This window comes from Pseudochaenichthys georgianus, chromosome 9, assembly GCF_902827115.2.
Source record: "Pseudochaenichthys georgianus chromosome 9, fPseGeo1.2, whole genome shotgun sequence".
Classification (NCBI taxonomy): domain Eukaryota; kingdom Metazoa; phylum Chordata; class Actinopteri; order Perciformes; family Channichthyidae; genus Pseudochaenichthys; species Pseudochaenichthys georgianus.
The window spans coordinates 3669813-3681954 of record NC_047511.1 but is presented as its reverse complement, the minus strand read 5'-3'; the positions used below and the strand labels follow the sequence as shown (position 1 = coordinate 3681954).

The following is a 12142-nucleotide window of genomic DNA, read 5'->3' as shown; positions in this document are numbered from 1 at the left end:
TCCAACATCAACAGACAAATATCCAGACACAAACAACAAACATTTAACATGACAGCACAATCAGTGAGAGAAAGGCTGCTCAAAGCCTTCAGCGTGCATCTGATCTGGGATCAGCTCTGTGTTCACTGTGAGGACTGACTGATGCACAAAGGATGCTTCAGTCTGACCTTATTGAATGGTGGGACCCTGTATCTCCGAGTAGATGGTAGCAGTTCATACTCACTGTTCAGAACATGGTGTGGGTCGGAGAGGATGTTGTTGGACAGCCTCACTAGGTCGTTATGAGAGGCTGAGTCATAGAGTCTCTGACAGTTTTCCATGACAGAGGGATGGTGTCATGTTATTGCTTCTTATTGTTTGCTAACACCATATATACCATGTTTACGTCCAGTTTTCTAGAGTTGCTATTTAGTATTGTGCTGCAGTAGTTTGTGGAATTAACAAGCCATGTATGCTGTTCTAGATGTCGTTGTGACTAGCGAGGAGGAGTCCCGGACAACGAGTGATGGCAGTGCTCCAGAGCACCGTCAGCCTCGAGCGCCAGCAACGCAGACAGCCAGCGTGTGGCTCTAGGTAAGGAGTAGGCACGGCACAACGACTGGAATTGTGACTTTTTTTAAACTTAAGATCATCGTCAGTCAGTAAAATAAGCAATACCACTCTGTTACAAGTAAAGTAACGTACCAAAAGTAAAAGTAGTTAGAATCACTATTAATGTTGCAGCTAGTAAAATGATGTGTGACATCCTAATATATTCTTGTATAGTGTTCATTGTGAAGTGTTGTGCAGCATGGACCTGCACTGCTTTCCACTTATTTTGGACTGTGCTTTATATTAGATTGTTGCACTTTAAACTGGTCTCATATTTCTTCATATTCATTTGTAATTATCCATTTACTTCATGACTGTATATTTGTACATAGTCATATATATGTATACATATATTTATATTCATTACAAACAGGCTGGACATAATGTAATTCACTTTCACAATCATTGTAAACATCTAGGGCCAGAACTGTCTTTAGTTCACCTTACTGTTGTTCTGTTTATACGTATATATGTTATTCTTATATCCTTATGTGACCTGTCCTGTGTTGTTCATTCTTATTGCTGTTGCTGCTACAACACCTGAATGTCCCTACGGTGATTAAAAAAGGTTTCTCAACGAGGAGAGGAGCCCCTCACGGTCCCGAGGGAGATGCTCAGTGCAGATCTGGCCCAGCAGGAACGGCATATATCTGAACAACAAAGTGGTTTATTCATTTTTTGGAAACATTTTCATGATCGCTTTTTTGGTTTTACATTTTCATTTATTGTCATTTCCTTTCAGTCAGTCACTAAGTATATTTAAAATGTTAATGTGCTACATATCCACACAAACAAACAAAGTGTGCAGTCCAATGAATGTTAATCTAACTGGGTTTTGATAGATATCTCTTTTTCTTCTCTCAATTATTTTATTTCTATTGTGCACTCTAATCAATATTAATCAAACTAGTGTTCGTTTATACATTTTAAGAATGGCGTTTATCTTTTTTGAGAATGAGTTCTTATTTTATTTCATGTATTTGGGTCTACAACAGATGATACAAATGTTTGTGTCAGTAAATGTGTAGGCGGGGGTGTTTGTGAAAACAACGGGGACAGAGCTGCTGTCAGACGAACAGCTGTGCGGCGTCATCACAAACGGACGTCACTTCACGTGACGCTCCGGAGGAAAGGACGTCCCATTGCTCTTAAAACTAATTGCCCTGCTTCTCGTGGTTTCCTTGCGTCTCTCCGTGCTTCCCTGGAGGGAGGGACTAGTCGCAGGGAAACAACGTAAGTGAGGGAAGCAAGGAATCCATTTAACCGAAGTGAGACCCAGCCAGGGTGTATACAAGGGGTCATAGGTGACCGGAAAGGACGAGGACACAGGAGGAAAGAGCATACCGATTCTACCAGCCCGGCAGAACCATTCAACTCTATGATTAAACCTTGGTACATAAAACGCTAAATAAATATCATTACAAACTGCACCAAAGGACCGTGTCTGCGTCTGGATCACTCTCCAGCCCTCCTGTGAAGTAATGGCAAAAGGATATAGGACATTGGAATAATAAAATTGCCATTACATATCGCACTCTACGAGTGAAACTGGACAGTAAGAATCACCTCACAATGGATTAAGGATAGTTTTCACCGGACAACAATTGGATTACTTCACAACTGGATCAGCTGGACAACACGCCACAATCAGCTGGAGATTGTCCCCACCTGCGCTCATCAAGGCGGCCAATGGAGACGCCGAGAGCCAAGGCTGGGAAAGCGGCCGGGTATGTGCAGTAGGGATCGACCAATATGGCTTTTTCAAGGCCGATACCGATTATTAGTATCAATCAAGGAGACCGATAACCGATATTTGGAACCGATATACATTTGCAGTAAAATCAGAAAATCTTGGTGTCAAAATGTAGAATAACACAAACTCCAACACAACTTCTTTGAAATGCATTTAAGCATAGCCTATATTATGTTTAATGAACTTTTAGACATCTTACAACTGGTTTCCTCTCTGAGCCCTTTTCTTTAGTGCAGCCATCTGCTATGAGTTAGAGAGAGACAAGAAGTGGGGCTGCAGGCTGACATGCTTAACTAACAATAATGCTTCATTTATTATATCTGTCCATCTAGCATAAAATCCCAATAAGCTGCTAGCAACTGCAAAACACTAGTGCTAGCTAATGTTTTGCAAACTATTAAAAGTGAGGCTATTACAGTAGAGTAGACCTAACGTTATTCTAGTAGCCTCACTTCTAATATGTTGCTAAACATTTGCTAGATACATGTTGGCTAGCTAATGAGCTTCACATATCAACCTGACAAACTGCGAGGCTCCACTCCTCCGCACCACAGCTCCACAACTCCGCTGCGAGACGCTGCACGCACCCCAACTCTGACTGACTTCCCGTGTCCCTGTGTAACTGGGAAGCTGATAGAATTGGATCATAAAATCGTGGTGTGTTTGCAACTTCAGCATAGGGGATAGGGATGTTTATTGAACTTCGGTTGTATGGCTCTGCCGCTCAGCGCTGCTGCTTACTGCACGGCCCGTCCACACTACAGCGTCGACAGCGTCGACAACTCCAATCTGCCCATTCACTTTCAATGGGGTGACATCAGAAGTTGAACAACCGGAGACGCCGGAGACGGACCGCTATGCTACCCACAATTCAGTTCGGCGAAAAAGCGAGGCAACGTAGCCAGCGCCAGCCAATCAAATCCCGTTTCTGAAAATCTGACAGCTCAAGCCGTAGCCAATCAAACCGCGTCTAAGCTGGGAGAGATATCCCGCCGTTCATTTCTATATTTCAAAAAAAGTTGGAGGAGAAACTAACTATCGCCGTAGCAATCACCCGGTTTTGTATGACCAGACCCTCTTCACCTACCGGGATACAAACCGGAGGAACCAGGCATGGAGGGAGGTGGCAGAGACAGTGGGGGAAACTGGTAGGTTTTCGCCTGTTTGGGGAGTTTATATATATATTGCTCCCATTAAATCCCCGGGGGTTTTTGCTTTGTATGTCGGGGGCGGGAGATTCATGTGATTGGTCGTTGGTCGTGTTGCTTGAATAAAACCCCCAAGCTACAGACACGCCCAGCTCCAAGCTTTTTTTTAAGCTGTAGTGTGGACGCTCCGTCTGTGTCTGCGTTCTTTCGCACCTGCCTGTAATCTAGAAGGTCCCGTCTCTCTGGCTGGCTCCCGCCCGGAAAATCTTCAGTGTTTGACACTACAGTAATAGCCTATCAGATAGCGCTGTGGGCGGGACATTGCTCGTGTACACAAGAGTGGTGAATGCCAGAGAAACCAATAGAGTCTGGCTGCAGACCGCAGCAAGGAGGCGGATCGTATAGGGGCGGATCGTATAGGGGCGGATCCTATAGTGAACGACGGGAGCCGGCTCTCGCCCGCCTGAGTGCGAGGAGAAGGTTTTAAGCTGGAACACAGGAAATCTGTAAGCAGCAATAATATCTGAGTGCAAGCGTACAGTTTGAGCAGAAGCAGAGCAGATCTAAGCGCAAGCAGCACTATTTGAGTGCGGGGGCACTATTTGAGTGCGAGGACAGGGTTTGAGGGAAAGAAATCAATAAAGTATGCTCTCAAATTTAAATACCACGCTCTTGAATAAAGATAGGGAATAACCCCCATACATCAGAGCCAAAGTTTTATCGGCAATTTGATAATAAAAAAAAGGCCGATACCGATAATCGGTCAAATGCGGAATATCGGCCCCTAATGTGCAGTATTAACACTGGATTGTATATTGGATACATTAAACTGTATTGGACAATGGCTTAGTAAATGGATTTAAGGCTGCAATGTACCCCTTTTTAGAAGTGAAGATAATGGTCATTTGTTCTGGGAATGTCATTTTCAAGCCTGAGACCTGAAAAACAGGCTTGGGGCTTAACTGGTTAAATGTTCCTTTCTTCATAACGAGTACTTTTACCTTTGGGACTTAAAGTATATGATGATGCTAATACTTTTTTACTTGTATGCATGATGTACAACTTTGAATGCTGGACTTTTACTTGTAACTGAGTAATATGTGTGTTTGTTGCACTGCAGTGTGGCTTATGCTCAGCACGTAGGTGTGTGCACATGACTGGGAGCAGAAGGCTCCTGAGGTCAGCAGGTGGGCGCAGACTGCAAAGCATTAGTCATCCCGCAGCCTTCGGACCAAGAACACACTGATCTGACATCCCTGACACCAAGACCTTTAATGACTCATACATGCAGGGCTAAATGTCACGAGAATTAGTCAAAGTCCATCGCAGAGCTCAGCTGGGAGTTGGTATAAGGAGAGCAAGGAAATACATGCTCAGGCTGCAGTGGTGGGTTAAAGTGCATGGTGGTGGTGAAGGCTGTTTGTACTTCTTATTCTTTACCAGAAAAAAATGAATTGTATTATTAAGTTAAAAGCCAGACAGCAAAAGTACACACATTTCCATATATTGGGTATCACCTGCCTAAGATGTTTGTTGACTTGATCTACAATAGGGGTTATTGACATGTATTTCAATAACTTAACATTAAGTTGATCTATTTGATCCAACAGATCTTTTCCTGATTTAGAAATGACATACCATTTTGAATTTCATATTTATTGTACTCTAAAATATGTTACTTAACTTTGTAATCCTTCATAGTAGCAACACATGTCTGGACTAAATAAAAAAGGGTTTGCTTGAAACGAATGAGATATGTGTGAAATCGCTTAATATTCAGATTATATTAATATTTAGCTAAACTTTATGTAAAACATGCTTTTTGGAAAAGAAACGAGAGCAAGAGTACATTTTAAAAAACACCACAGAATAAGTATTTTTTACTCAATGCAGGAATAAAATATAGATGCACTTTCATTATATTTATTATTATGATTATTAGTAATATTCAGCAGTATGTTTATTTCTGGTAGGCTACTTCCACATCCTTCTGTCATGTGTCTAACACCATAGAGGTACAGATGGAGCACGGTGGTTCTCTGCCTCCGCGCGGATGCAGCGCGCTGCCTCTCCCGCCACCACGTCGCCCTCCCCGGACTCACTCACCTAACTTTTGTGGCCACGGAAGATATCGCATCACTCCTCAGATTCTTCCTTTTGGACACCGCAGTTCCCATGCTGAAGTGGAAACGACCCCGGAGAGAAAACGCGGAGCATTCCGCAGACTGAGCGGACACCGGGGGAGAAAGAGAAACCTGCTCGCGGATCCGAGGAGAGGCGAAGGAAGCTGTTCAGAGCATCTTCATTTATCCGGCTGTGGAGACGCGCTGCTGGAGGCTGGAGAGAGAGTGTAGTGTGCTCCCTCTGCTCTCTCTGCTCACCCCCGAACACGAACACACACGAACACACACGCACGTACACACACACACACACACACACACACACACACACACACACACACACACACGGCGCACCGGATCTCCCAGGGAACGGTGTGTGAGACCATAAAAGGAGCAGCAGCGCATACGCAGGCTCATCACAGGGCTGTTTATTGCATGTGTGGTGTGGACACTTGAGCCCCTAAGTAATCTAGCAGCATATTGTCACTTATCAAGCAACACAGTGCCATGGTGTTCCCGTGGGCGCTGTCCCAAATAAACAAATGTATAAATAAAGGCCAGTGGTGGAAAAATATGCTTTACTTGAGTAAAAGTACCAATACATTAAAGGTGTCCTACCATGCACAATGCACTTTTTGATGTATTTTATACATAAATGTGTCCCCGGTGTGAAAGGAAACTCACAAAGTGTCAGAAAATAAAACCCTCTCTCTTTTCCTCCATACCCACATCTCTAAAAACGGGGGTACAACGGAGCTGATCCAGATTTGATGCCGATATGACGTAATATCAGAAATGTGGGCTGGCTTTACGCCCACGGCCCTATCAGAAACGTCGCTATCAGAAACAACGCCCGACGTGTTTTGGACATATGGTCTTTGTTTACATTAGCAAGCATTGCTAATAGCTAACCTGTATGGAGAGAATGTGCAAAAAAGCAGGAAATAAAAAAAGGAACACACCTTGTGGTAAATCCGCAAGAAAAAAAGCATTTGAGCTCCATACTGTTTCAGAAATAATCCTTGAAGTGGTTTAGAACATGAAATGGCATTTAATCACGGCAGCATTTAGCTGACTATCTGCAGGCAGAGAGGAGACCTCACTGCTTGCCTTGCCGTCCTCAAAAGGGGGCGGGGCCAGCAGCTACAGACACAGAATCAGCACTTCTCTAACACGGCTGAAATAGAGGGATATGAGGGATGTCTAAAATGCATGATGTGTTTGGTATTTTGAGCAGAGCATAACACGTCATAGACATGTTTTTTATATATTGTTATATATCTGAGACCCATAATATATGCCTAAAAATAGCATGTTAGGAGATATTTAAGTCAATGCTTCACTTTTTTTTCCTCAACCTCAACGAGAGCTAGACCGAGGTCATCTTTTTTGGACCCCAACCTCCAGCCTCTCCGGTTGATATTCTGGGCTCCCTCAATAAAAACATTCTCCCCTCTGTCATGAACCTTCAATAGCGCTTTTAAATTTGATAAGCAGGTCAGCACCGTAGTCAAAACCTGCTTTTTTAAAATACGACTATTGGCTAAGACCAAGTTGTTGTTATCTTTTAAAGACCTAGAAAGGGTTATTAACGCCTTTGTTACCTCGAGACTGGATTACTGCAACGCTCCCGTGGGAACATGTTTCAAATGTGGGGTGCTGTGGGGATGACACCAGGGCCGGTTCTGACCAATTTGCTGCCCGGCAAGAATTTAGCTGGCAATGAAAAACCTCTATGCCCAATACAAACCAGTGGCGAGCTGTCAGGGCCCTCTAGGCCCTCTGTGAGGGCCAAAGATATTCTAAGAAATAATATTTGAAAACATTAAAAAAACAACATTTTTTTAAAAATATTTTTATATATATATGTTTTTGTTGTTATATTTTTCATTAGTTTTACCAAAATAACTTGATTTAATTGTATGTAAAATAATATTTCCAAAGAAATAAATCATTCGAATCTGCCTGTTCCGTTTCTGTTGGAATGTGAAGGGTTAAATGCCGTCTCTGCGAGTTCTGTGAAGACGGGAGAGCTTGTTGGTCCCTCTCTACATTCACAGAGGGCCAGCTATAGGTGAGAGTCACTTCCGGGCAAAAATAACGGCTCCGCCCACTTTTGGGGGAAAACAACGCTGTCATTTGAATGGCGTTCAATACAAATTCTGAAGTTTTTGCCAATCCGATCAGAAATGTAAGAAAACCGGAGATTTTTGGCTCTTCAAAGAGCCCGATTCCAAAGGCCAGACAGGCAAACAATTGCATTAAGACATTAGAAATTGACGATCGGGCTCGATATATGGTTAAATATAGCAGTAGGCTATCGATTTTCATAGATGAGAGTAATATCTACGTGACTTTACGGCCCTGTATGGAAGCAAACAAGAGACAGAAGTATTCGAATTTTATTAGACACCGAATTTATAGCATTGGAAATAATTACTTTGAAAATCATGAATCTGAATTTTTTTTGTGAAATAAAAATGTAAACATTCTAGTTAAAAAAATTTGAATGTTCAAATTCAGATCCCAAAAATTCAAGTGAAAAAAATTCGACGTCAAATAATTCGGTGTTTAAAATTCGATGTCAAAAAATTCGGTGTGTAAAATTCGATGTCAAAAATTGCGATGCAGCATCATCCGGGCTACTCAGACAGGATAAGCAATAGAGCCCTAATGCAATCAAACCGACTTCTGGCTTCAGAGCACGGCTTTGTCAGTCATGTGATCACAACATCATTTTTGAAATGGTGTCAGCTTTTATTTTGACTAAATGCTCCCCAAATAGAGCTGTGAATTGCTCTTTTCATTTTTGTTTAACGTGTTTTGGCATGCCATTCTCTGTTATCAACCAAATGCATATAGGTCATGTCTAACTGTAAACTTTTTAAATAAAAATAAACAAGTTAATTTATCCATCAAGCCATTAAAGGATTTTTTTCCCATTGAAATGTTCTCTCTAGGTGGATGGGGTACACGAACGTACCCTTGTGGAACCTGATGATACTGGCTACACAGGCAAGATCATAAAGGCTGCAAACCGGGGGGGCAGATCTACTTTGTTCGAAGCTCCAATGCAAGAAGAACTCGACACAACTCCACTGCTACTAACGGGTGAAGCATTCAGTAGCATGCATAAAGCAACGTGCCAGAAGTGTGGAGCAGCCATTCCACTGCAGCTCCTGACAGAACACATCAAGTCTTGCAACATCAGTGATGAAAACCTGGCTGCTGTGGAGGATAGTTGTGAGCAGGGTAAGATAACATGTACAAATTAATTCATTTCCATTATCATTACACGCAGATGCCCTAACATCACAATTCATGGTAAGGACACATGGCTTGTTGGACAATACAGTTATGACATAATGCAGTGGTTCTTGCTGACCTCTGATTTTTGTTCACTTAAATGTCACAGCACCAGAGCAGCAGCCCTGTCCTCTGTGCATGGCTGTATCAAGCTGACTCCATTGAGGCACATGCTGCTTCATGTGGGGAAAGGTATATTGTATATACTTTTTTCAATAACCAACAGATGTAAAACATTAAATCAGTCTAACAAATAGAATATAAGTGTAGAAAAAGTATGTTGTGAATGTTGGCAGTGCAGGAAATGAGGTGTTGGATAGGATTACTGTCATTGAAGAACAAGCAGCAATGCCTGGACCATCCGGAAGTAGCGCAGCAGTTACAGAAGGTAGGTCCTAATCAGGGTTGCTGTGGGGCAAGAATGTTAGGGAGGGTAAACTGTGGTGGTGCAGTAAAGAGTAGCATATCCAACATGGCATAGTCTACACCTTATTGGTTTAAATTAAATACTTTTCTTAAATTGTATCCTTGCTAAGGAAAGGTCAAAAGGTACATTCTGATAAATAGGGAGCTGTAACTGATGAACTGTCTACTGAATGTATTTCTCAGAGCTGGCTTTCTTTACAGGCAGGTCTGACGTGAAAGCTTAACTGATAACACTTTTATTTTGTCTCTTACTAGAGTGGCTCACTGTTCAGGATCCTACCAGGGCCATATCTCAGTTTCGAGATGATGTTCTGAGCATTCATGAATCGAAGAATCCCTTACTTCTCAGCATGGATATTAGAAGCAGCGCTGCGGAACAGGACGCTGCACTAATCTGCTTCTATAAGAAGCCCAACGTTGAATGGGGACGACCCTTAAAATGCAGACTTGAAGGAGCTTCAATTACATGTCATAGTAGTCTAGGAAAACTTAAACCTATTGCTTTTGCCTTTTACTATAGACCATTTCAGTTGTAAACTTAAACATTCTAAATGTGTCCCAGTTTATTTCCAGTTGCCGTGTATGTGAATGTCATCAGTTGATCAGTTGAGGTAAACATCGACATAAGCTGTTGCCAAGCAATGCAATTCCGTTTAAATGGTCTATATCAAACCCTGAATTGGGTTACAGGTGATGCAGCCATTGGAGAGGGTGTTAGTCTCTTTTTCTTCTCAACCTGCATGGACAAGCTGAACTCTGGGTTTTGCATCAACTTTGGTATGTAGAATGCAGCTTTGTGTAAGATGAATTGTAAATAACTATTTACAGTTGCTTTGCAGGAGCATGTCTTGTGTTTAAAATGTTTTTTAAATATAACCTACATTTCTGTTGTTTTTTTATATTTTTGTTCACCTAACCCTAAAAGTTCTAAAAGTCATAATAAATATGTTATGCCTACAATGGCAAAACAATTGTAATCTTAATAAGAATGTTAAAATAAATACAACTACCCAATGGTAGTGTTGGATGTAGTACTTAATTTAACTTTGTTTCAATGTAACTTCTCTTATACAGCAAACACTGACGGAACACGGCTCTTTGATGGAGAGCCAGGCCATTAGTGCCCTCAGCCTATGTTCATCATGGCCAGGAGATGGTGGGACACTCCTTCGTGCATGGAGGACCATGCCTGTCGGGGCTCAGCCCTGCTGTTGTTCATGTCCTGCTTGGAGGAAGTCCTGAAACTGCCACTGTCACACTAGAGGACTGTCCAGACCTAGACATCCGGGCAACAATCAGGCTTGTATGTTTTCAATCCAACCCCATTATGTCTTCACTTATTTATACACTGAAGCAAGAAAGTCTCCACCCTTTTAGCTATTTTTTTCTGTGTGCTGTATTATATTGTGGAACAAAAGCTAAAGGGGTGGTGAATTTCTACACCCATCGTGTAGTGTCCGACGTCCGTCACACATTTGTTCATTCTATTTCCTCTTCCCTCTGTGTCTTTAAGCTTGAAGGGGAATCCGAAATGTCTGATGAGGGTAAAAGAAGTGTCCGGGACTTGGCCTTCGCCTCGGACCTCCCTTGCCTTACCGGAAATAACCGCAGATGGCTTTTTGAGAAGATGTTGATCCATGCTGTGCGTGAAATGTTATGATATATTGACAATGCAGAACTTTATCCCAAAGCAATTTCTGTGGATGAGATAAAAAGTGTTCCACCTTCTGTCTCTTATTGTCAATGACAGGTCATTGGACGTGTCATAAGACAAATTAAGCAGCTCAGACGTGGTCTTAAGGAGACGCCAATGTGGGCCATGCTGAGTCAACGCCCTGACACAGTGGCCCTGCTATTTCCACAAGAGGGAGCAGTGGATTATAGCCCTGCGGTACATTTGTCCAATTTTATCTTTTTGTATATAATATATATTCATATCATGTAATGTTTTTAAATCCAAGCCTTTCTTGAATGCTATTATATGACAGAGGTTTCATATCTTTATCCAGTATCAGTCATTGTGCCTGTAATCAATCTTTTATGATTAGTTCCTCGTTTTGTTTAGGTTCGTCGAACATGGCTCGCTTGAGGAAAAATTAATCCCATTTTAAGACACATTTTTCACACTAGTGTCCGGTAACCATGCTGTTATTTTATATGGCTGTCAATGTAGGGCATTCTTCAGCACATCACCTGGCCTCGTGACGATGATGATGATGAGGACGATGATGATGATGATGATGATGATGATGATGATGATGATGATGCTGATGATGATGATGATGATGATGATGATGATGATGATGATGATGATGATGATGATGATGATGATGACGAGGACTGTTCAGTTGACACAAAACGCCGTGTATCAGGATATCTTCGCCGCTTCATTGAAAATGGTATGTTTACAGTTAGAAATAATGCCAACATGCTATTGAAGTAAAGTATGATGATATTAAGTATAAGACCTAATATGTTACATTCCTGATCTTACAAACCTGTGTGCGCTCCACTTTTGGATATGCTTTCTACTCCACTCCGACACAACTGTCCTACACATGCAGGTGTGCAAAGATAACAAATGTGATGCTTTAATTGACTACTAAAAATTATTTGAATTTGAGTGGCCATCAGGAGCAAACCCACTGTTCTCCCACTCAATCTGAGGAATATCCACACCCTAAACATAACAGAAATAGAAAGCGGTATGAATTATCTTGATAGACAGCAGCAGTAAGGTGGGCACTTGTGGCTTTTGAAATCTGTATGCTCCTACTCAATTATCTTTCTGTTTTCAC

The 12142-nt window shown here is 41.9% G+C and overlaps 1 protein-coding gene and 1 long non-coding RNA gene across 3 annotated transcripts in view; one reads left to right on the top strand and one right to left on the bottom strand.

Annotated features, from left to right (window-relative positions):
- Positions 1-5869, bottom strand: part of LOC139434377 (NMDA receptor synaptonuclear signaling and neuronal migration factor-like) — a 35083-nt gene extending 29214 nt beyond the window's left edge. Inside the window, exon 1 of the mRNA XM_071204242.1 lies at positions 5599-5869. Within this exon, the coding sequence (XP_071060343.1) occupies positions 5599-5669 (71 nt within the window). The 5' untranslated portion in view covers positions 5670-5869. The remainder of the gene's footprint in view (positions 1-5598) is intronic.
- Positions 5870-8641: 2772 nt separating this feature from the next.
- Positions 8642-10504, top strand: LOC139434476 (uncharacterized). 2 transcript variants are annotated; one of them, XR_011643820.1, is made up of 5 exons: positions 8642-8864; positions 9028-9110; positions 9215-9306; positions 9600-10121; positions 10419-10504. It is a non-coding gene; the product is annotated as an uncharacterized lncRNA (long non-coding RNA). The 2 variants fall into 2 exon arrangements; XR_011643819.1 differs by lacking the exon at positions 9215-9306.
- The last annotated feature ends 1638 nt before the right edge of the window (positions 10505-12142 follow it).